General features: G+C 38.1%; 2 protein-coding genes across 2 annotated transcripts; one reads left to right on the top strand and one right to left on the bottom strand.

Annotated features, from left to right (window-relative positions):
• The first annotated feature begins 342 nt into the window (after positions 1 to 342).
• On the top strand, positions 343 to 3,616 carry ngrn (neugrin, neurite outgrowth associated). The gene is made up of 3 exons (XM_059333114.1): positions 343 to 787; positions 1,940 to 2,050; positions 2,140 to 3,616. The coding sequence occupies exons 1-3, from the start codon at positions 540 to 542 to the stop codon at positions 2,705 to 2,707; spliced, it is 927 nt and encodes a 308-aa protein (XP_059189097.1). The 5' UTR covers positions 343 to 539; the 3' UTR covers positions 2,708 to 3,616.
• A 912-nt stretch (positions 3,617 to 4,528) lies between these two features.
• sort1b (sortilin 1b) lies at positions 4,529 to 22,804 on the bottom strand. Its single transcript, XM_059333113.1, has 20 exons — positions 22,188 to 22,804; positions 19,618 to 19,677; positions 19,306 to 19,379; positions 19,127 to 19,223; positions 18,179 to 18,340; positions 17,382 to 17,455; positions 16,288 to 16,337; positions 15,491 to 15,618; positions 14,138 to 14,282; positions 13,800 to 13,955; positions 13,318 to 13,424; positions 12,755 to 12,857; positions 12,105 to 12,276; positions 10,958 to 11,148; positions 10,661 to 10,850; positions 9,523 to 9,639; positions 8,166 to 8,274; positions 7,924 to 8,036; positions 7,436 to 7,565; positions 4,529 to 6,661 (listed from the first exon to the last, which is right to left on the bottom strand). The coding sequence occupies exons 1-20, from the start codon at positions 22,458 to 22,460 to the stop codon at positions 6,647 to 6,649; spliced, it is 2,466 nt and encodes an 821-aa protein (XP_059189096.1). The 5' UTR covers positions 22,461 to 22,804; the 3' UTR covers positions 4,529 to 6,646.
• Between the last annotated feature and the right edge of the window lie 3,052 nt (positions 22,805 to 25,856).

Here is a 25,856-nt window from a genome sequence, read left to right as displayed (position 1 = left end):
TATATACAAATATATATATATATATATATATATATATATATATATATATATATATACACACACACACACATATATACATGTAGCAACAGTATGACAAATTTAATTATTGCACATGATTTAAAAACAAAACAAAAAAATACGAGCCTATCTGTGTGTTTGTCTCTTAGAAATAGAATAGCTAATCATTAAAAAAAATACAAAATAAACAATCCTTCTTTTATTTCTATTATTTAAAATAAATTCGGCCAATAATTGCACCTCCAATCCGAAAGTGGGCAGCACCTCTCTTTATGTCCTTTTATTTTGAAAGTCATGTTTGCGGAAGTACATCCACGAGTTTGAGAGGTTTGTGGCATGAATGTTGTGGTGAAGGGTGCTCCTCTGTTTTAACTTAACAGCATGAAAACTGAGTCACAGCAGTAATAAGTGCAAGCATTGGATATTTCTCGGTGTGTAGTTTGATTATTAGATGTGCGTTAATGTCTGACTGTGTGAACCTCACGCTAGTGTCTTAAAGAGAAGGAAGAAACACTGTGAGCATGGCCCGACTTCTGCGGGGACTGTCCCTCCTCTCCAGGCTCGGGGCTCCGTCAGTGAGACCCCCGCTCTCTATGACCGGCTGCCGGTTTGCGAGCAGAGGAGTCAGCCCGCCGGTGACGGACCGGAGCCTCGTGCACCGAGACAGAGCGTCACACAGAGCTCCGAGATACAACCGGGATATGTCTGATGATGACTTTGGACCAGAGGATGTAGATGATGTAGAAGACAAGCTCCAAGCCGTGGTGGAGTAAGGAGTCGCACATTAGTATTAATTGTTAAAAACTTAGGGCGGATTCGGGTAATGTGGGACACTTATGGTGTATTTTTATATATATTTTTAAATTTAGAAAAATATAACAAAGTCAAAATTGCAAAAAGTGACCCACATTACCCGAATTCACTATACTTAACCTGCGATGCTTTGTGTTTGTTATTTAACATGCTACAATCTTTGAAATACAAAATACTGAGGAAGAAAGAAGTGCAATATTAATATGCCAAAATAGCAGCCATTTAAGAATGATATGTATATACGGTGTATATAATGTATGTATATATTTTTTAAAATATATTTTTGTAAACTTCCCTGTCCTTATTTTGAGCAGCTGTAGTAGTAATAATAATAATACATTTTATTTATGGGCGCCTTTCACGTCACCCAAGGTCACCTTACATACAGAGCAAAAAACACTAGATAAAAACAAAACACAATCAGCTTCATAAAAACAAACAACTACATAAAAACAACAAACAGAACAAAAATTGGGATGGCAAGGTCAAACAAGAAAGGCTAATCTAAACAAGTGAGTCTTGAGCTGTGATTTGAAGGTGGGATAAATAAAGTCTTACTTAAAGTCGTACCATCTATGCTGAATAACCTTCAGTTATTTAAATTTAGTTATTTTATCACTATGGGCCCACGCCTCTGAAACAACCACCCTGAAGACCTGAGGGCAGCAGATAATGTTGATATTTTTATAAGCAAACTCAAGACCTACTACTTCTTAGTCTGAATTTTAATTTTATATATGTGTATATCTGTAATAATTACTGTATTTTTGTGTAGTCTTTAATTAGGTTTTATTATAATAATAGTATAATAGTAATAATAATAATAATATTGTTGTTTTTATTTTTATTTTTATCCGTGTAACTATTTATTGCTTTATATTGTTTTGTTTTGTTTTTAATCTATTTTTACCTCTTGGTACTGGTTGCTGCTTCTGGTGATTCCTCATTGTAAATTTACTTAAGACTTGAGACTTAAGAAAGTGTTTCCTCAGTTCTCATTTTTACTCTTGTTTTTAATTGTTATTGAATGCTGTTCTTGTGTGTGTGTAGGTGCTATACAAATAAAGATTGATTGATTAAATAAAGCCACCTCTCCTGTGTTTTTCAGTGAGGAGAGAAGGAGGCAGAGGAAAGTGAAATATCACATACTGAAAAAGAAGATGACTCCATCAGGAGCTCCACAGAGGAAGCTGACCTGGGATGCTATTGAGCAGATCAAGTGAGGTGTTCAGTTAGACCACTCACCCAAGAAATAACTCTTCTGTCTTTCAAGGAATTGCATGAATAAAGCTTATAATGTTGTTTCAGATATCTGAAGCGAGAGCAGCCAGAGGAGTGGACGATGGAGCGTCTGGCTCAGGGCTTCTCTGTCACCCCCGATGTCATCCACAGAGTCCTCAAGAGCAAGTTTATTCTCCCTCCTGGTAGAAAAGCCAAGCAGGATACTAAAGTATTGCTTGCACTGGGTCAGCAGGTGCTGCCTCCAGGTGGTGGGACAGTGCAGGACAGGCTGAAGCTGCCTGGAAAGCACACACTAGCTGCACTCCCTCCTGGAGGTGGTGAAGGTGCAGTGGTGCCTGTGGCTGACAGGACTTTGATGCTTCGAGGTGAAGACTCTGCAGCCAAGAGTCCTGTCCCTGTTACTTTTCTGCCCACACAGTCCAGAGCCGGTGTTAGTGAAGATGTCCATGAAGAGGACAGCACTTCTTACACAAATCCTACAGCGGCAGACGAAGTTGACGAGGAGAGCTGGGACGGACAGCTGCTGACGGACGAAGATCTGGAAGAGTTTATGGAAATGGAAAAGCCTCGACCCGTGGTGCAAGTTGGGAAAGACTTCTTTGATGCAGAGGGAACATTTTTGTATAGAATCTAAGGACTTCCTGTGTTGAACTGTTGGATAACAGTGTGTGGCAATAAAACACATAGAAATAACCCACTCAGTGACTTTCAAAATAGATCATTACTAGACGTGGGGGGAAAAAACGATACAGCATAGTATTGCGTTATTTTGCGTGGCAATATATCAATTCATGAACGGAGGCTGTAGCAAGCTCACTTTTAGGAACATACTGGAGATACTGGTCTCATATGAAACTAGAAGATCTAAGGAATCTATAGGCACCAAGTCAGGATATCATGTAGGGAAATAACGCTGCAAAGTTTGGCTATTTTTATGTTTCATTCCAAAAAAATCAGAGCAGTGAAAGTTAAAGTTTTTGAAAGTTTGATAAAATGCTGCAGTTGTTGTCGTCCATACATGTTTGATATCAGTTCAGTTCAGTTTGACTGAATACTTTGTTGGTCAGTCTGTGGGTTTGACTCTCGTGGAGAAATAAAAGGAGACTTTTTCACTTATTTGACAAACAATTTTTGATTGAATTTAATCTTGAGGACACAAAAAATGCAGTTAAACAGTTAAATCACAATATATTGTATCACAATACTCACCATATTGCAAAATGCTTGAAATCGCAATAATATTGTATCATGACTCAAGTATCGTGGGGCCTCTGGTGATTCCCACCTCTACTAAATTGACAAAAACGGTTTTGTATTGTTCATTTCAACATTTGTTCCCACATTTTGTTTATATATTTTTTCTTTACCTTTTTTTACATGCATTTAGGAATAAATATCGTAATAAATTGCAGCTTTTGTAATTAAAGCAGAAGACACAAATTAATTGAAGCTGTACTTTACCCATGTGCATCCCTTTAATAAACTCCAACTTGCTACCTGTATAAACTGCCAAAGAATTAAATATTGATATTATTTTCCACTTTCGCTGAGTTAAATCATTTTATCATTTTCAGTCCTGATCATCGCTACCAATTATTTATTCATTTTCAGAATTTTAACCCTTTAAATGTCTTTTATTTATTTATTTGTTTGTTTACATTATGTCACTATTGTTTTTTTCTGAAAAATATACAAAAAATGAATTATGTTGTTAACTAAATGCGGTGAAGGGGTGATGTTTTTTTTTAGTTTGGGAGATGTCCTTGATTAGCAAGACAACTGATTTTATTGTATTCCATTACATCAAACACTGTAGTGTGCAACAAAACAGCAGCAATGACTTTGTGGAAACCAGTAAAAAAGAGAAAATCATCCAGTCAGGTTTTGAAGCCTAATAAAGAATGCATAATAATAATAACTTAAATTTATATAGTGCCTTTCAAGAAACCCACGGACGCTTTACAATACAATATAGTAGGATGACAAAAAAATTGGGCACTGATGACGGGTTGAGGGGGTTCAGTGAGTCCAAAATCCTTTGTGAAGAGACGGTGCTTGAGAAGATTTTTTAAAATGTCCAGGGAGGCAGCATTGCAGGTTTCAGGCGAGAGAAAGTTCCAGAGGTTGGGGCTGCGGAGCTGAAGGCACAAGCCAAATTGTGGTTTAATGGGGCATTTTTGTCCTTAAGGGCCTGAGTATCTGTATTTTGGATACACATATAATATAGGAGCTCAGGTTGAACGTCCAAAATAAAATAAAAATTACACCTTGTATGCACACAGCCAAAAAATTATAGAAAAAAAAAAAAAGCTATAAATGTCCCTAAGGATGCACAAGGGCTTAAGAATATTCAAGCCTGCTTGCAGCAGCTATCCTACAACCAGAATGTGTTTTGGTAACTGATCCTTTGTTAACATATTTTTAAATTACTGCAAAAAGTATCAGGTGACAAAAGTAGAGGAACATATGAATTTATTGGCAAACCCAAAGAAAATTGCCTCAAATATACAGAAGAGAGAAACATAGCAGATACAAAGATGTAACCTTGTATATTTACAGAACCATCACAATGATTTATTAATTTATACAGCAGTTTTAAACTGTAAGGAAAAATGTGTTACCTTCACTAAATGCAAACAAACCATCATAAAATAACTCGCCAAGTGTCTCCCAGTGTATAGCAGCTACATAATAACCCTGTATCCACTCTGTGTTTTTTAAAGTTTCACTTATGAATCAATCCAGGACATGAGAGAGAATAACCAGGTTATTGTGGGCTACTTTCTTTACAAAGCTGTGGATTTAAATATTGAGAGTTAACATGCAGTTCAATGGGAGCTCTTATGAAACACACATGTACATCACTGCTCAGGGATTCATCTTAGGCAACAAGTGCAACTTCGGGGTGCCACTGACATACAGGATGAAGTTGGTTACACATTAGCTGATATAAATAAGAATTCGTAAATAGATGCTGGCCACACATTGTGAGGGCCTCACATCATGTCCTCACAACAGGCACTTGTATAACCACATCCAATTAACTGCACTCAGAACCTGCAAGTCAAATAAATAAAAACCTGCATGAAAGCAACATATTTAACACGACACAGACAAATAATTGTGCAACAAAGAAGACAAATAAACACCCTGTAAGACTTAACATGATGACAGGACAGATCTGTTGAGAGGCATCAGCTAATCCAGATTGGCTTCAAAATCACAGCAGTATTAGGATGATTAAAAGAAAAAAACCTCAGATGAAAATACCAATTTAAAAAAACAAAACAGTCCAACAACCAAGTCTGTTAACGCTAATAGGCTACAGTGTTAATTATGCTATACAAGATTTACATAATTGAATAGTTTTTCTCTTATTGCTCCCGTGATTCTGTTGCCAAATCATGTTGATGTAATCTGAATCTGATGTAAAAAATATCTGTAGATATTTACTATCAAACTATAATTATTTCTGTCATTTGTCTTTGAACCACAATTTGACACACAAGATTAAAAGTCGATTAGTACAAAAACGGCTCAAATGATTAGAAACATGACTTGTATGTGACTACAGTGATTATTACAGTTTTATCACATTTAGGAAAAATGTTTAACTACAAACTCTAAGCATACAAAGGACCTTGTGCTTTAGGCAGTCAGAACTGCAGACACATTTTTGAACACATCCTGTCTTGAAACAGACACTTTACCTTCCTACACATTGATGCGTAATTATTTCACACCATGACATCTCCATTCATGAAACGGAGCAGCTGGATACATTATTGATATTGTGCCAATAGGATTATTTAACGTGCATGGACAATATGCTGAATCTAAACATTGTTATTGCTGTCAAACCTATTGCAAATGGACATTTCCACTTGGAGTAAAATTATGCTGGTTTGTATTCCAAATACAGACTACAACCTCACATTTACATACTCTTGGCTGTTCGGGGCACACTATTTAAATACTTTGTTAAAAGTAGGGATTAAGACTCAAGTGGTTCGGGGGAGTTATTAACCAACAGCAACTTTTTTTTTTAAACACCTACCAAGTTGATACCACGTCAAAAATGGCAAAGAAAAACAGGTTTATGTACAAGTGCATGAGAAAAAGAACACAACTCTTCAACAGAAGTGAGAAGTATTTTTCCAGGAGCACTCCCAGGTGATGGGAGAGGCGGGACCCGTAATGCAACCAATGGCGGTGGATTTATACAACTAGCTTTGCTTCAAAACCCATTACTCTGCCTCTGACAGCAGTTCTTCATTCCCCAAAATAAATAAAGACTCAATTCAATTCAAACTCATTCAAAGGAATCAATAACTGAAGCACAACACTACAAGACGTCCTTCCTCCTCATTAGTCCCAGGAAGCCTCCGTACATTCATTATACTTCGTAGATGGCAGCAGAGTGACGCAGACTCGTCGTCTGGTAGCTGAGGCTAAACTTCATACTAGAAGGTGAAAGGAAGAAGTAGCTGGAGACAAAAGAGTGACAGGAGCAGCAGCCGGCTGCGGGGAGAGCTGAAAACCTGTTGCTCAGTTGCATGACAGGCTGTGCCTGCTATTCCAGCAGGTCCTGTTTAAAGACAAAGAAAAAAACATACCAATGAAGCCAAAACCAACAGAGGTGAGCAAACAAGAAACAGGTTTAGTTTTGGTTACATATGTGCCGAACTCAGGAGGCCTTGTTGCAGGTGAATTTATGATAATGTCAAAACTTTGTAGCAATAATGTAAAATCATGCACTGACTTTCTCCAATTACTGTCGTATTTAAACTTTCACTTCTGATAAAATTATATGCGACAATTAGAAGGTTGACCAAAATTTGGTGTGCATAGTTGCAAAGCATGAGTGTCAATATCTAATATCTCAGTATTAGTATTGTCTATATTATCCTGCTCTCTGCTAGTTATATAAAGACAGCAGCCACAGCAGGTGGTGGGCCTGTACAGTAGGAGTGCACAGTGTGCCATTATAAATGGTCTTTAATGTTTAATAGGTTGATGAATGCAGCTGATGACATGCAAACATTTTCTTTCTCGACCAATAAACCTAAGTAAGGCCACATCCCTCCACTGAGTCCTAACTCACAACTCTTCATCTATCCTTGGATAACACAACAATATGGTGTTTGCTGCATCCAACATCGAAATGTTTCTCTGATTTGTTTGTTCGGTTGTCATTTTTCTGTTTAACTTCTTTAGTCTTCTGAATTTCTACATGACATCAAGCAAGTAACCAACTGTGAAAATACACACATCCAGTATGCTATTGGTTCCAGTGCAAAACAAAGGGCCAGTCATAGAAGAAAAACCTGGTACCCATGAAAGGAAAAGGTATCCACTGTACCTCATCTGAGTCGTCATGAAACTCTATCTTGCCATTCTGAGTGTGGTTTGTTTCCAGCGGGTCGTCCATCCCCTCAGCAGCGTTGTCCTCGACGTGCTGCTGCAGCACAGAGTACCTGTGGACCAAGAACCTGTAGGGCACATTCAAAATATTGTCAGGTCACTTAAAATCATCAGAAAAAACACATTAAACACACAATAAGTAAGTAAGTTGTATGAGTATTATATACCAATTTTCTCAAATGTTGAATATTCTCTTAGACATAAACACAATTAAGGACGGGTCAGGTAGTTTTTCACTAATATATGCTACATTTTATTACTGTGAAGTGATTTTAAGTTTGAAAATCTTATATAAATTATAGTTAAGATCAGATTAGAAAATGCTCTTGCATAAGGCGGAAGTAGGACAGTTTCTGGACATGTTCTACTGTGGTTTTGGTTATGTTCTGGACTGTACAAACTGTATGCGTGGAAAGATACACTAACCTGCCACCGCAGACATATTTCTTGACAAAGACAACTCCGGCTGCAATGCTCAGCAGCATGATGACGATCACTGCTATCACAATGGGTACAGACTTGGAGGAGCGACTGTCTACCTGTAAAAAAATAACAGTGGACAAAAGTAGGTGTAAGTGGTGGTGCAGGAACAGATATATTACAGGTAAATATGCTGCATGAATACATAGAAACTAATAACATTTTCACAAGGAGGCAGAGGTACTGACCAGAAGTTCAGGGCCCACCAGGTCACTCACACACCTCTTACTGAGGTCGATCTCTTTGCGTTCGGGCATTTTTCCTCCCTCACATTTATCTCCAGGGATTTTCCTATAGCTGTGGACCAAAGACACATCAAGATGTATGATAGTTAGTTGGAAGTTTGCAACTGTAAGTGTATGTATACATTTTTTTCTCAAGTTTTTATTGGGTTTTTGCAGATATTAAATAAAAAGCAACACCTAATGGTTGTCTGGGGGTATTTCAATATTTATACAAAATATATTATATTATTTTTATAAGTCTGGCAATTTATTTAGTGGGTGTCATGTCTCATGAATGTGTTATAATTTTTCCGGTTGCTTCTAAGTGTTTTCTCTTTGATTCTCAACATGTATGTCAATGTTTCCATAATAAAAATGTCTGGGACAATTTCAAGCCACTGTTGCTGCTTTGGAGTGTTTACATAAAGCCAATCTCTGGTGACAGCTTTCTAACTTGCTGCAGTTAAAAATTTGGTCAAGTAAAAAGACATAAATTCTTTTTAAAAACTTGACAATTTCTCAGTATAGCCTTATCTTTGTGCCAGAAAATATGTGAGTGTTGGTCAGTCTCTATGCTCCCACAAAGCCTCAAACAGTTTTGTGCAGCAAGTTGCCTACTTTTTATTTTGAATGTTATGGAAAAGCACGTTGTAACTCACACCAAAAAATTGTCTGTTGTTTTCCATGACAACAAACTGCTTTATTCATGAAAGTTACAAAATGAATCGAAAATATAGAAAAGGCACAGGGTAAGGAAATAAAACAAAGGGTAGAAATAATATTTTTAACCTGTACGAATCTACAACTTTATCTCTAGATACTCAACCAGCCTGAGGAAGGATCATTTTACTGCTTCTCAAATCAGTAAAAACAGTTTCAGCTGTGCTAACATAATGCTCAGGTGTTTTAATGATCAATGAGTGTTTCTTTTGAAGCCTTTCTTTATTTTTTAATATACAGTGGTGGTTTATATTTTTTAATTTTGGTTCTTTCAAATGAAAATAAGTATGACGCAGTTCATAGTTATGACACTGTTTCTCTTCAGTCAGTTTTTGTGCAGGTTAAGCAAACACAATTTACCAAACACATCTTTCGCTTTTACAGTCAGCACTCATTCTTCCTCATTGAAAACATGAGGAGTCACTTTCACCCTTATCTACTTCCTCTGTCTGATCTCTACGTGACAATTACTTCCTCATTCTCCTCAAAGCGAGCCTTTGTCACGCTCTCTGGTATAAACTGTGGCAGTGGTAGTGACCTCGTAGAATATGCATGCATGATTTACACAGTGTCTTTGTTATTAGGTAAACACATCACTCACCCACTGGTCTGCAGCTGTTCCTCCTTGCCGTGCAGACAGAACTCCAGAACTTTTCCTTTCAGGTCCGGCTGCTCCACACACTCTGAGCTGTTCTCACGACGGTAGTATCCAAAGTCACTGCAAAGAGTCGGAAGATTAAACGATCGTAAGCAAGAGTGGAAGAACTAAAAAACATTTACTCTGCCCTCTGTAACTGACCAAGTGTTTGGCTACTTTTTCAACATGGTTTGAAGCAACTGTTTATTTATATATATTTAAATCCACAACAGAACTTTTACACTAACTTTCAGAATCATTTTGGGGCATTTAATGTGGACTCTTCTAGTTGTATCAAGTGCATCCATTCCAAAGTAAACAGTGTCACATTTTGTGGGTAATCACATTTGAATGGGCCTTTTACCTTTAAATTTAACATCATGTGCAATACAATTTTCAGACTATATTATGTTCATTATCATGTACAATATATCTATATATTACATCCTGCCATGTCACCTTTACTCACTTTACCCCTTAGACACTTAAAAAAAAATATTTATATATATTTATATTATATATTGTTATCGATTTTGTACATCGTTTTCCTGATATAATCCTATATTGTGGTTGTTTTTGTAATTGTTTTGGAGGCTTTGAAGCAATCTGGAACCAGAATTTTAAATTAATGAAGTTCTTTCTTATCTTATCGTATCTTATTTTATCTCATCTTATCTTAATTAGCACGACCTTTACACAATAAAAGCACTCACAGCTATTTCGCAGTTCTTCCACATCAAGATATTTTGACAAAAGCAAATTTATATTCAAACCAGATTAATCCAGACTAAATACAATCGACGGAAGTATGCTGTTGATTGATAATAATCTCCCACAATATAATTCATAAAGACAATGGAGGAGCTGCAAATTGTTTATGGCGGTAAAAACAGCTCAAAGACAAGTATTAAATCTTAAGAAAGACATTTTGTTTCCTAATTGTGAAGTTCGACAATCGCTTTCTGATAGTATAAAGCAGTTTCCGTTTGCTTTGCTTTTGTATACCAACTGCAAAAACAGTATTTTATATTAACTGGTATGTAGCATGTACTGTATGGAATCAGTATGGTAGTATGGAGTTGGGACACAGTGAATGTCTTACCACAGAAAGTCATCCAGGGTGCACGGACACGGGGTTGGCTGGGTGTTCACCTCGTAATCCCGTCCGTTCCAGCAAACAGAGTCCTTCCTGAGCCGCAGGAACTTCTCTTTGTAGCCCAGCATGCAGCCGTCGTTGGGGTCGCTGATGTCATCGGAATGGGCCAACCACTGCACGTAGTCCTTGTCAGCACCTAAAAGCATCAACATTCAGTTAACAATCTCAAATAAACCAAAAATATCAGCAGATTAGCGTAACATGTACACAAGTATGTTACAATCATATTGTCATGTGACTCACAGTCTCTGGTGAGCAGATCCCTGAAGTCTATGGTGATGGAGATCCAGTACTGGCTGAGGAGGGAGTCCCTGTAGCCCCAGATACTGACGTTCATGGAGCGAGCTCCCGGCTCTGATGCCAGCCCCGTGAAGAAGATGGGCTCTTTGGTGAAGGTGTAAACCTCCCAGCACTGTCCTTCATCAGTAGAAAATCTGTCAGGACATCCAACAAGTTACAAACGTTAGTATGACCCCAAGAAAATTTAAAGGTGTTTAATCTTTACACAAGAATAACATAATGATAATATTAAAATAATAATAATAATAATAATAATAATAATAATAATAATAATAATAATAACAATACATTTTATTTATACTGCACTTTACATTAAAGGAAATCTCAAAGTGCTACAGGTTAAAAGCATAACAGTCTAATTTTAAAAAGGATTATGGATAAAGAAGGATACAAATACAAAAAATACAAAAAAAACAGAAGAAAAAGAATATACTGTCCTGGAAAAAATTATTAGACCACCCTTGTTTTCTTCAGTTTCTTGTTAATTTTAATTCCTGGTACAACTAAAGGTACATTTATTTGGACAAATGTAATGATAACAACAAAAATAGCTTAAAATGAACAAGTTCAAGAAATTGAAGAAAAAGGGTGGTCTAATAATTTTTCCTTAATAATTATTCATATATACAATCTAGGAACCATCCAGACGGGAAGAACCAAAGGTTTTGCTAAAAAGGAAAGTTTTTAGTCCTTTTTTTAAAAGTGTCTATGGACTGTGGTGCTCTCAGGATGTCAGGAAGGGCATTCCACATCGTGGGGCAGCAACACAGAAAGGCAAGGCAGAAAGCCCAGTTTGAGTGGGTGGAGCGGAGGGAGCTTGTTGTGTTTTGTGGGGTGAGTAGTTCTTTGAGATATGAGGGGGCATTTCCGTAGATGCATTGATGAGTAAGTAGGGGAACCTTATATTCAATCCTGGAAATGAATGCTTTGTATGGTACCTTTAAAGTAAAGCAATGACATATGTGGGGTTGTATAGCATGGACTTTAAATTAAATTCAGTATACATTTGAATCATGTGAGGGAAAATAAAAAAAGATTTTTCTGTGAATCAGCACATATTGTGCAAACTCATCTTTTTCCTCTAACTCACTTGAGCTTGTTGATGGGTTGAGTGGGGTTGTGCTCCACAGCCACCAGCAGCCCTCCAGAGTCCAGAATAGCGTAGTGATGGGGCCCGTTGAGGGCCTTTATCCAGGAGTAGCCCCCGTCATCAGACACATACACGTCAGGCTTCATCACGGAAATGGCATCACCAACACTCCCTGGTGAGATGCACAGGAATGTTCAGATGGCAAATAAAGTCTATAGTTTATCCAATTAAATAAACGTTTGGAAAAATGCAATCAGGGAAATTTGAAGGAATGTGGTCAAAATGGGTCCAGTACATTAAACCAAGGAGACCGGATTTACTTTTGTGCTTTAGCATGCCAACTAAGTAAACTGCAGAAGAGACAATTGTTGTTGTTTTTTAAGAATATCTACTCATACCACAGAGTCAGTGTGACATATTTTGTTCCGCTGTTCATCATTTGATTAACATTAAAGTAAAATAAAAATAAAAAGGGAAAGCAACTGATGAAAGAAAAGCTTAGTATGGCATAGTACATCTGTTGGATTGGTGTTTGTATCAAAATGTATTTACTGTATATTGCCTGATGAAAATTCTATGTACCAAATGTTATTGTCAACTCCTGGACTTTGTATGACTTTCCTAATAAAACAAAAAAAAAGGAGGATTACCGTGAGCTAAAATTAGCCCCACAGCATTTGGTTCAGACAGAGGCAGCATGGGGACGTTCAGCTTCATAGCAGTACTGTAGGCTGCGTGGATGTGCAGGCTGCACTGTAGACACAAACACAGACTGATTATAGTACAAACATTTTTAAAAAATAACATGAAAAACAATAACTGCAACGATTAATGTACTGTGACTCAGAGCTGGGTGATCAAATTCAAATTAAATTTATGGCTTAGCACATGTTTAAAAATGAAAATCATTTTTTAACTTTGAATAAACTTTGAAAGACATTTTTAACAGGCTGTGAATATTTATTTTTGTTATTTAGCATGCAAATAAGGATCTTTTCTTCAAGAATACAATCATTTTTCAAAGAGGAAATTTATATTTGTTTAAAAAAAAGTGTAATAGAAGTTAGGTTTGAATGTTTTGCATCTGTCATGTGGCATTCTCCTCCCTTTACGCTATCTAAATGCAGCGGCACCATCACTGACTCCTGGGTTTAGCACCACCCAAGATGAATGTGATCGGTTTAAAGAAATACGAAGAAGCTGTCTTGTTTACCTCATCTGGGTCTTTGGCTGTAACATCACACTTGCTGTTGGCAGGTTTCCGCAGGGAAACCCACTCCCCTCCCTGATCGAAGGACACCACAGACTGCACCGAGTTATCTGGAACAAACAAAACACAGACGTAATATTTACAGGCAGTCTTAATCATTAAGCTCATGCTCCTAATAGGAGCTGCTTAATTCAGTTATAAGCAAGCAAGAGTAAGTATGAGAATGATCGTGTAGAAGAGTGGAAGTAAAAATATCACTTGTAATTTATTGATTTAGCTGGTGATGTGGTATTTCTGGTGAAGTGTCATTCTGCCGCACCAGACTGACAGCATCTAACACTGTACAGCTAATTAAATATTTACCCAACGTCCTCTCTGTGGTATGTAATGGAGAAGTCATATCTGTATGTTTTTCCAAGGGGAATTTGAGTACAGGCATTTGTGGCTATTCGCTTAACAAAGCACAGGCACATGAATAGAGATACCTTCAGCCAGAACGCTGGTGATGAAAACTCCTCTCAGGGAGGTGACGTTGGTGAAGTCTGTGTCGCCTCCCGTGGTGGTGTAGAGGTGGCGCTCCAGTGACTTGGAGTACACAGTCCCCCGGTCATCTGATACATAAATGGTCCCAAATCCTGTATCTGCAGATGTATTATAGAAACACATTAGTTCACTCATACTGGGGAGGAAATTCAAATGCGAGTTTCAGTTGGTCATTTGGAATGCAAATTAATTATATGGTTCAAGTTCAAAGTACACAGTCCTTTTATTCACATTCTCTACACAGGCAACACACTCTCCACTTGTTTCTCTGTGGACTCACCTCCTGGCTCATCAACGTGCATAAAGACCATTTCATCATTCGCTGCCAAGATGGAATAGAACTGCTCGTGACCAACAGGCGGCAGCTGGGCCATGTTCCACGTCTCCCCGTGGTCCACTGACACGTGGATCATCCTCAGAGTGCCCTGCAGGGAAAAGGAGGAGGACAGAAAGAATAATTAGGAAAATAGAATAACCACCACGTGGTTGGTGCATTCGCCAAGTTGCAGTTCACATCCATGCCTGTCCGGACTCTTATGTGTGTCTGTCTTGTTAACACCTGGAGCCCACATTACCCATAATGCTACTCAACAGCAGACAGTTTTGCTGGATAAGTGTGTTTGCTAGTATCAGAGAATGAAGCATCAGGCCTCAAGAAGAGCTGAGAAGCAGGGTAAAAGAGGGCTTCTTTCTGAATCCACAGCAACACATTTTTTTAATTTTTTTATTGTAGTCTTCTGAACACACCACGTGAAATAATCTAATTACGTTGTGCCGCAAATGTATTTGCTGTGTCGACATCCGGTTTTCAGTTTTCAGAATAAAGTGTTACACAACCAGGCCCAAATACCAGATGAGTATCCAAGGGAATTTTATTCTGATATATCACAGTGAAAAGTTGTGTAAGTTTGTGAGAAAATACCAGAGGTCCTGTGAAACTTATTTGAAGTGGAATTAGTAAAATGTAATAAACGTAATGAATCTAACCCAACGGACACTGACTCACGCGACATATCCTGAGGCAATTCTGTGCAGCTATAAAGCCAAATATGGCTTTACACAACTTTTTGTAACAAATGTGCAGTAGTACTCCACAAAACCTGTAAACAGACTTTAATGTGTAAAATCACTCGAGTTTTCCTTTAAAATCTCATACATTACGTTACTCAGTGACTTCACACATGGAGATAGGAAGTAGACTATACATTTTAAAATATAAATACTGCAACAAAAAACCTTCCCTAAAACTTAATTTATGGGCGTCCCGGTGGCTCACACCGGTAGATCGCTTACCATGTAGGCTGAGTCCTTGCTGCGGCGGAGCCAGGTTCGAATCCAGCCTGAGCTCCCTTTGCCGCATGTCTTCCCCTCTGTCACCCCCTTTCTATCTATCACTATCAATAAAGCAAAAAATGCCAAAAAAATAATCTTTAAAAAAATTTAAAAAAAAAAAAAAACTTAATTTATGAAAACAATCTAAAAAGGTACAGTGGGACTTATCTCACCTCACAACCAGAGGGCTGATTGAAGCTTTTTGTTACATTCACAAAGGTCTAAACAATCAATATTTTGCCTCTGGATGCTTGATCATGTTTCTATATCTGCTGGTGACTTGCACCAACCGTATACTGACCTTGCCCGTCATCACAGAGGCAAAGAGGAAACGTCCACCCAGGCCGAAGGAGTAGATCTTACTGGCAACCGTCTTGATAGTTTTACCGTAGTCTGTCGTCCTCTTAAGCTCAAGCATTCCCCGATCGGCTGAGAAAACAAACAAAGGACAATTCAGAAAAAGGTGAAACAAAATTATGCAAATTTACTAACGAATACTTACAAATAGTATGAATAATATAAGGTTAACCCTTGTGTTGCCCTCCTGTCGACTATGCACTGGTGGTCCTCAGGGCCCAAAAAGGACCCCATGACATTAGAATGGTTTCAGGCACATGCATACATGTACCTACATGTCCTCAAACCAGTCTAATGTCATGGGGTCCTTTTTGACCCCCGAGGACCACAGGTGCTATAAAAACTTGTAAAACACGTAAAAATGTATGAAGAAAGTTTGAATTTATTTTATATATAAATGATGCAGAGGAGCACATATGCTGAAAAATGCGAGCAATTCTATGAAAGGACACCTATTTATATATATGGTATGATGAAAATGATTTGGGGTCAAAAAGGACCCCAGGAGGGTTAAATCATGGAAAACTTGATACCATGTGTGATTGCTTTTTTTCACACTTAAAATCCAATCCAATGAATCAATATAATAACAGTGGTCTCAATAAAAAATATGTGGAGGCTTATCTTTATGAAATACATTATATACCATGCACTGCACCTCTGCAATCCAGATGTGCAAACAGAAAAGTGCACACGCTCATTTTTTCATTTCAGGTTTTGCTTACAGAAGGGATCACTTACTGCAGGATCCGTTGTGGCTGGCTGTAAAGAAGATTGTATTTTTTCTTCCCCTAGAATCAGAGTGGAAAGTATCAAGAATTTCAGATAAGCAGACATGCATTTGAGTCCACAGAGGATACAGAAACACAATAAATGTGGAATGCTTGCTTGACAGGGATGAGGCAGCTCTAGGTGAGCTTACATCTCAAGAAACAACCAAATCAGGTCTCATACAAGGAAATTCTTGATGCATTCTCCACCTATTCCTGTAATAAGTTTCACTTCATTGTGAAGGTATGCATCACATGACATGGCTTATCAAATGGCACCAGCATACAGCCCTGCCTTTCCTAAATATTTACTGTGTTTTCAGTGTTGTGCTTTGACTTCAGAAAGCTCCTGCCCCAGATTAAAATGACCCATTTTCCTGAAGCCTGTTCAGAACGTCTTTGGCAAAGTAAAATAATGTCATGTTTCAGGAAGACAGTTCTCACACACACACCTTTAAAATACACCCTTAAAAGAGTGGCTAAAATAATATTTAGAGCTGCTAAGGTTACTAAGCAATACATACCAGGAAGTGCCTCTAAAACAACAAGAGCGCTGCAAGGGCTTGGCCACAACAGAGCAAGTCAAACAGTCACCAGTTGCACTGCAATGCAGTTTAATTGACTGTTTTACATAGGTGGAGCACCAATAAAAGTATTGGTAGAATAACTTTGAACATGGGCATGGTTGTATCTGGTTATACAAGATTTGCAAATCTTATAATTATCAACGAGGAGAGCAAGTTAGAAAAATTGTGAAGGAGTCCAAACATGGTGAAACATACTGTTATTTGATCACCAATAAAGCCCAGTAAAGAGAGGTGGAACCTTCAATAATTTGCTTGTTGGAGGAACTAAAACTAAACAAAAGGACAACTGACTAACAGATATCACCTCTTGAAATCTTTGCTACCTGCCAAACCAATAAAAATGCCGCTCGTCCACTCCTCCCTAATCTCTCCGAAAAGAAATATTTCCCTGTGACATTTGGGGATTGAATAACATTTCTTTTTGTTCACTGAGCACCCGGCAGAGGTGCTGAAATCATTAGTTTGTCTCGTCTCTCACCATTTCACGAGACACACCATGTCGTGGAGCTTCTTCCAGCTGCTGCCAAAGTCTTCAGACAGCCACAGTTCATTCTGAGGACAGAAAAAAAAGGATTTACTAAATTATGAACTTGTGGTTGAATTGCAATGACACCACTGTTTACACAGGTCATAGAGAACACAAGCTGCCCATAAACACCATAGCCATGTTAATAAATGTTCTCTGTGCAAGCAAAGGGTTGGCCAACAGCAGTTTTCTTATTATAATGGACTGAGATGGCGTCTATTGCTTAAGGGTTTTACAACAGGCCTTGAAAATGTTTGCTTAATGACTGACTTAGAACGACTATTAGTAATCTGAGATACTTATAACAGAACTGGAGCTTTCAAGTTTACACAGAATAGCTAAATTACATCCAAACTGGTTACTTTCCAAACAAAATCCAAAAATTCACACAAAAATCTATAAAAACTGATTCTGTGGCTTCTCATGCGCAACATGCGGGAATATATGTTTAAACTGTTGTCATACCCCGAGGTCATAGGTTACTTTTTGGTCAATTTGGTTTCTCAACAGTCAGTATTGTACGACAAACACCGCAGCAACCAAATACAATGAAGATGGCAGCATAGCAGACATTAACCACACAATAAATAAACTAATTGAATCCTGAGTTTGATGCTAACCTAACCTAACCTAAATCCATCCCGGCTGTATATGACAATGCAGATAATGTGCACTGGACAGTGTGTGCATAGTTTTCATGGAGAAAGTTTGCAGATTTTCCATACAGCTTTTTGACATTGACTACTTACGCTGTTGCTGAGGACCAGCAGCACATTGGAATCCTCAGGATTGTATGTGATCTGCATCAGGGGGATGAAGGGCAGGTCCCGGGGTGTGAAACTCTTTCCAAAGTCATCTGAGACAAAGATCCGAGACCCTTGACCTCCAGACACCTCTCCTGTCAGGATCACCTACGAAGCACAATCCAAAATTAACTGATGGAACCTACAACCAATCAGAACTCAGCAGCTGGGCTTCTTACCGGTATTAACAGACGACATCACATCACCCTGATTTTAGCTTCTTTGCACTGGCTCCATGTTCGTTGTTAGGATTGATTTTAAGATTTTACTGATCAATTTTAAAGCTATTTTAGGTCTGGCTCCTAACCATTTAAGAGAATTATTAACTCCATAAGAGCCGACCCGCGTCCTTAGATCCTCGGGTGACGCCCTTCTGACAGTTCCAAAGTCAAAACTGAAAACCAAAAGGTGACCGGGCTTTCTCCACCAGAACGCCCCGACTTTGGAACTAACTGCCCGAGGAGATAAGGTCAGAGTCAGTAACTTCTCTTAAATCACTTCTTAAAACCCACTTATATAGACTTGCTTTTATGTAATGCTTTCTATCTCACCACTCCTTTTTACTTCTTCACATACTTTTTTTTAAAAACTTTTTTTACCTTTTATTTTCTGTGTATCTGAGAATGTCTTGTGATTGTTCCTGCTCTGTCTCTTATTGTTTTTCTTTTAATGTAAAAAGTGTTTTTAGCCTTATGGCATCTTCTCGTTGTGATTAACTGCTCTCTGTTGAAGCACTTTGTAAACTGCTGTTTTTAAACTGTGCTATATAAATAAATTGTTATTATTATTATTATTATTATTATTATTAATATTATTCTTCAAGATGATGTAAAAGGCTCTTTTACGGCAGGCACACATTACAGAAGTGCTTCTCTTGATGATGACATCACTTACTTTCCCAGAGTTCCCAATGGCAATGCCAAACTCTGATCTGATGAAGGTGTTGTTGATGAGGTTGGTCACGTCATCGAATGACTTCCCGTAGTTCTCACTGGCAGAAAAAAATGGTTGCAGTCAAATTAAATGCAAATTATATCCAAATTATGTGGCTTTTGCAGCTGGTGAACTAATACCTTCGATAGAGTTTGGACTGCCCGAGTCTTATCATGAAGAAGGGCACCTGAAAAGTCGTCAAAGCCAGGATGACCTGCCAAGAAAAGAAGGTTGAGCTGGAGGAAAGTGGAGCATGGATCATTTATTAATGTGCCTGAGCTCCTGATGTGAGAGAACCTATTATGTAATCCACAAGGTTCTCTGCAGGCACATCACCCTGTCACTTCCACACAGCTCACTGAGCAATCCAGCCACGTTTGTCTTAGTCAGGTCACAGAGAACACTGCATGAGAGACATGTTGGGTGCAAATAGAGAAATTTATAACACTCACCCCTGTACCGTCTCCAACCCAGGCCAGCGACACTGACCCACTCAGGTCGTTGAACGTGTACTGAGAAAAGATACAAAAATAAACATATTAAAAATCACAGCATCAGTTGGGCAGCATGTCTGAATAACTGTAAATGATACTAAATTAAGAGGAGTTTGAGTCCAGCTGGCAGGAATAAATAAATGAACCACACAATTATAAACTGCACTCAACATCTATCTGTGATTTCTTTCCTCCGGACTGAATTTTTGCTTTGACTGGCACCGTATTTCCCCTCAGCATGTGGTCAATCATAGACGACAAAGCATAAAAAAGTGAAGCACCACTTCTCAAACCAGACAAGCATTTCAGCAAACACAAGGCTCCGAGCCAACCATTCTCAGCACAGACTTCTGAATACAGCCACTGAATACCACATTAGATCCTGAGGTCAAGAATCAGACTTTCATTCATACACACGGCTGAATGACTTTTTCCATTATTAATGTGATTTTCATTGAAAAATATAATAAAATGACCATGGTGCCATTTTTGAGAGGCTCTGTAGCAAACAGACTTTTTAAAAAACATTCAAGTATAGTGACAATAATGTAAATTATGTTGCAAATGTGTTGGTATGTTTTTTGTACCTGCACTGTGAAAAAAAAATCATTCTCTTTTGTGTGCTGAGGCTTTCGCTTTTTGCCACGATATCAATAGAGGTAAATGTTTTTTATACTGGTATCATATCAAAACTTACAGTTGTGGAATTGTGGCAAGTTAGTGGCTCTAACAAAATATAGTTTTCCTTTCATTATCAGAATCCACCTGTCTGATGAAAAATTCTCAATTCATGATTCAGTCAGTGGCCCATTATTCTTTGACCGCATGAACATTCACAAATTGTTTGGCAGGTCTCTTTCAGCAACTCACGCTGAAAGAAGCACCAGAGGGACCTGCAACAGTAACCTCAAAGCTGAGCCTCCAGGAATTCTGTCGACTTTAGATTACCGGGGCCAAGAAGTATACAAAGACTGCAATGCAAAGTTGATCACATGGCATTGTGGAGCTAGGTAAATAGGCACGACTCTGCTGAGGTCTGCCTACTGTTTGTTTTGAAGGGAGCTTTGCATGGTAGTGGCATAGACATTTTATAAGCTGTGTTAATTTGGATGTTTTCACTGCCTGGGTAAAGTCTGTGCCAAAACAGTGAAATCCATTAAGCATCTGGTGAGACCAAATTAAGCCCTGTCTCCTATCCACACTGCAAAAAAAGGTGGCTAAAAACAAGATAAAAACACTAAATCTAAGGAAAACTATCTTGCTGCATGGACAGACAATTTCACTTGACAAGATTTCTTGAATTAAGAATGTTAACTCTAGAAATAAGCATGTTGAACACTTAAAATAAGAAATTAACTTTTAAAACAAGATAAACTATCTAGCACTTCTAAATCTAAGTTGTTGTTTTTTTATTTTGGTAAGAACCAGATAATTTGCAGTGCAGGATTTAAAGGGACAGTTCACACCAAAAATCAAAAATACGTATTTTTCTTATTGCCTGTAGTACTTTTTTAAAAATCTGGATTGTTTTGGCGTGAGTTGCTGAGTGTTGGAGATATTGGCTGGAGGGATGGCTAACTTCTCTCTGATATAATAGGACTAGCCAATATGGTACTGCTCAACAGCAATGACTCTTTAAAAAAATCATGACCTGGTCACTAAAGAGAATCCACAGACCTTGTTGTGACAGCTCCTACACTTAACTGCTCACAACACGGCCAATAGAAATAAATAAAACTATAAGTGGGTTGATTTAGTGGAGAACTGTCCCTTTAAGTGCAAGCAAAAACAAATACTGTAGTCTCTCTGTATCCTAACAGGCTCCCTGCCTGCTAACTGCTTTCACTACCACACAAACACAGCTTTTAATTACAAAATAACTACCACACAGCCAGTCACATGGATCCCACAGGGCCAATTTCCCTGTCAGCATCCGGGCAGTTCCACAGTGGGATCCTCAAACACAGAATACACAGCTGCATGCTTGAGAAGAATAAGATATAGGTCAAGGCCATTAATGGAGCATTTGAGAGGTAAACCAGTCTGGTGGTGCTTCAGTGCAGCTGACGTAGGTCTTAAAGCATGAGGAAGAGAGGCGTTGTTAGCGTTTCTCTACACTGTATTTCACTGCACCAAATGTGAAAGAAAAAAAATCATGGCAGTCTAAAAACTGGTAGATGGTACTGCAAGATGGTACCTTTAATAGCTGTTTGAGATTTGGGAAAGGTGCAGGAATAGACAGGACTGGACTGCTGGTCATTTTTATTGTTATTGTTTTAATTGCGCGTTTTTTCTTGAATTTTTAGGAAAAATACATAAATACAATATGTTCTATGTAAGAGTAATCCCGGGGTTTATAGGGCTTACAGTTGAATGGTAAACAGCCCATCAGTGGCCAGGTTTCTGAGGACACTGAGCAGCTGATTAGGCCTATTCGTGCACCTGGTTAGCACCTGCGCATCATCTTCACTGGGCTCATTTAATTGTCAGACGTGCTAAGAGTAAGAGGACCTCGGTCGGTAACTTACACTGTGGGTGTTGTCTGCTAACTTGGTGTCATATCCTTTTAGAGCTTTGCAGGAGTCGCCCTGCTCGGCGCTTCTTCGTTTTATCTTGTGATTTGGTGATGCAGCCAGCCATGCAGGCAGAGACCTCTTTACGATGCTCCTAGCTTTCTCTTCAATGTTTAAATGCTTCACAAAAACCGACTGTCCGTCGGGTATGTATTCCTGCTGAACATCTAAGCCGGCTGTGAAAGTTAAAAAGAACAACAGCAGGATACAGCGCAGCAAAAGTCCCATCCTTGTTGCTGGTGTCTCTTGCAAAGAAATCAAAACATAGACGGGGAAAAACACCCAAAAAACAGTCTTTGTTTATCCCGGTCTTTGCCTAGAAATTGAAGGTCGCTACAGCTCTGCCGCGGATGACATCAACAACACAGTAGTCCTGACAGCGATTATTTCAGGCTTGGAAAGCACGGAGCGCCCTCCGAGCTCCGACTATTACCGCGTAGCAGCAGAAAAAAATGTCAAAACAGGTGGGAAAAATCGCAATTATGCGAAATTAACTGCAGAATATAACACCAATTATTCGCAGTGCAACTCCTTAGCAAACATGATACACTAACGATCACGCAACTGTGTCTGCGGGTCGTATGGTCGTAATGCTCTATGCAGAGAGGAGCCGCTGTGATTGGCTGGTTTTTTATTCTGCCCCACCCATACGCTATTTTGATTGGTTCAATTCTGAAAAGGCGGTGTCAACGGAGAAGCTGCATAATTAGCTGTCAAAGGTAGGTTGAGCAATACTATCATGAAACTCCATCCAGCCAGAACTTAATTAAAAGGGGAGAATTGCATTTTTCTCGGCCACTATTGGTTGTATTTGGTTGGACAATGTATTCACTTAAATACATGTAACATTTAAGGTTGACACACACAGTCGTCACTGGTGAATTAGTAGTAATAGTGAATTATTTAGTGCTGCTTGATAATTAATTGGAGTCCATCCACTAGGCTCTTTCACTCAACAAGTAATATGTAAATAAAACAAAACAAAAAGGGTGAATAGGACTTTCATCAAATTTTAAAATAATAATAATAATGATAATAATAAATTCTAGGCTTGTGTGAAGTACACTTTTTATTTTCTCAGAGTTCAAGATGATGAAATCCTTTCCACCCTCGTGTATTTTAAGGTTTCCACCTGCTTCCACCATGATAATATTTGCTTATTATAGCCTAGTATTCTATTATTTATACAGTTAATTTTGCATGTCAGCACAACATTCACGGGTGAATGTTAGTGGTATACATCTTACATGTGCATACAAAAACCAACAGATGTTCCTAAAAGCATGTGTGCTTTGAATTCAAATGTGTGTTTTTATTAGCTTTTGTTTATGGATATCATGACTGTAACATTATGTCAATGACATGTCGTATTAATTAGTAGTAACAAAATCCATTTCAACAATAACATGTGTATTGGGCCATGTTCTAATGAAACTGTCATTTCTATACACTTGTGCCACAGTTTATTTGTCAGGGATTAAACATTGAGGCCTGGTGATATGTTGGGAGGCTCAAATAAGAGATTAAATCACACAATTTGATTAATCTCTCCACCAGTGAATCATTCTTGCAATCAATGATGTGACAAAACACAAGAGGAAAAATGACTTAAATAATAAAACTACATTTGTTGTCGTTTGTAGTGTGGGGGCCCCCTTTTAATTATAGATATGTTTTAAGAAGTTCCTTAATACATAGACATAAGCACATATTCTTGAATACAGTATTTAATTTATGTCCCAGTTCTCAGTCTCAACATTACTGAAATAACTGACAGATGACCTTGTGATTGTGGTCATCAGAAGAACAGGGGGAACTGTTGAGGAAGAAGAGGAAAACTAGCCTTTATATCATATGATTTTAACTGTTGTAAATGAAATACATGGGATGTTTTTGTAAAGCCTGCTGCATTCCTAAATTATTATATTTATTCATTTTGTTGGTTGTAATGTGTCCTTAATTAAGTTTGTGCATGTGATGGGACAGTTGGTCATAACAAACCCATGACTTCTGGTCATGTGACATAGAAAAAAAGATCCCATATATCCACCATGGGCCCAACTGAGCAGATTCATACTACAGTCCACAAACTGTAAAATTAAACATTATGGAGTTTAATTCTCCCTTGTAGTTTCCCAGGTCTGTGTAGTTGGGCAGGATGGGATTTATTTGCCTAGTCATAGCAGCTGAAACTCAAGACGAGAGGATCCAATCAGATTTTCATGTTGAGTATTTGTTTATGCTCATGTTTAGCCTTTGGTGTGGCACAACCCGTATGACAAGTTTGCAAGCCTGCGACAACAATAAAAAAGGTGTCATCTCATCACAGCCATAAATAAAGAGCTGCTCAACAAGTTACAATGACCTGAATAGACCCTGAAACTTTAAACTACAACCGACAAGCTGGCAACAATCAAATGTGCCTCAGAGTTTCAGGAATATTCCCTGTGTGTATCAACGCTTTCTTGTAAATTTCTTGATTCCCAGATTCACTGAGAAAGCCAAACAATCTGATCTGTAGAGCAGCATTCCTCCACAAAGGGACTGTACAATGGAGTTGCAGCCCCTCCCCCATGGTAGCCCAGTCAACTATTAAAAGGTGGAGAACAAAGCCACTCTTATTCCTTCGAGATGTATGTTTGGATGAGATCCGTGCCTCTACAGGAAAAACCCAGATTTTCTTTTTTGTCCGCAGGATGTGGTGAGAGACGGCAGGCTAATTAAGGGAATGGAGCCAACCATATCTAAATGTGCCTGTTTACCTGGCTTATCCACTCACCAAAACTCAGGAAATACATGGACAGCCTGGGTGTGAATGAGTACAGGCTACACTGATGGGAGTCATGGGAAACACATGGCTTGCTTTTCATAAAAAGGGTTAGTTTTGTAATAATAAGGTAGTTTCTGTGAAAATGGGGACCTCTAGTGAAAATGAATTACCATTACATTACATTCACTATTTGCTCTAAAATGTCCACTTCTGGACATGAAAGGTGGATATTAACATATTTAGAGTTACATTTTGTCATATATATATAAATATAAATATATATATCAGACTTATTTAACACTACACACACTATACTCGCCTGATATAATTTATATAATTTAGGGATTAAAGACAACTATATAAGGTACAATGTCAACTCATCAGCAGATGAACCGATTATGTAAATAATAATTTGTTGCAGTCTGATGCAAAGTAGTTCAAATTAGCTAAACCTCAACCAGCTACAACAGTAAAATATTGCTGTTACATTAATAATAAAAATGTAATGATATAATACAGTTTAATAGTATAACAGTCACAGTTGACATTTTTTGCATTGGGTACTTTAACTTTTAAAACTTCATATTTTCCTGATTATATTTACATCCTTTAATTTAAGTAAAATTATAAATGCAGGACTTGTCACAGTGTTGTTGTTTTTACAATGTTTTATTAGTACTTTCACTTAAGTGCTGGATCTGAATACTTCATTCACCACTGTAAGTACATAAATTATAACTATGTTTCAATACATTTCACCACTCTGTCCCACAATGATGCTGGGGTGTCAAGCATGCTGCCCACTAAATAAATTATCAATATTTACAATTTTTCAAGAAAATGCATTGCTATTC

Source organism: Centropristis striata, chromosome 5 (assembly GCF_030273125.1).
Source record: "Centropristis striata isolate RG_2023a ecotype Rhode Island chromosome 5, C.striata_1.0, whole genome shotgun sequence".
NCBI lineage: Eukaryota > Metazoa > Chordata > Actinopteri > Perciformes > Serranidae > Centropristis > Centropristis striata.
The sequence above is the reverse complement of the archived record's forward strand: the minus strand, read 5'-3'. Positions and strand labels throughout refer to the sequence as shown.

Excerpts from the sequence above, each read along its gene's own strand:
- ngrn (XM_059333114.1), top strand. The coding sequence starts at position 540 with ATGGCCCGACTTCTGCGGGGACTGTCCCTCCTCTCCAGGCTCGGGGCT. Across the intron at positions 788-1,939 it reads AAGCTCCAAGCCGTGGTGGA|TGAGGAGAGAAGGAGGCAGA; the intron begins GTAAGGAGTCGC and ends TGTGTTTTTCAG. Across the intron at positions 2,051-2,139 it reads GATGCTATTGAGCAGATCAA|ATATCTGAAGCGAGAGCAGC; the intron begins GTGAGGTGTTCA and ends ATGTTGTTTCAG.
- sort1b (XM_059333113.1), bottom strand. The coding sequence starts at position 22,460 with ATGGGACTTTTGCTGCGCTGTATCCTGCTGTTGTTCTTTTTAACTTTC. Across the intron at positions 19,224-19,305 it reads CAGTCCAAACTCTATCGAAG|TGAGAACTACGGGAAGTCAT; the intron begins GTATTAGTTCAC and ends TTTTTCTGCCAG. Across the intron at positions 11,149-12,104 it reads CAACCCATCAACAAGCTCAA|ATTTTCTACTGATGAAGGAC; the intron begins GTGAGTTAGAGG and ends ATGTCCTGACAG.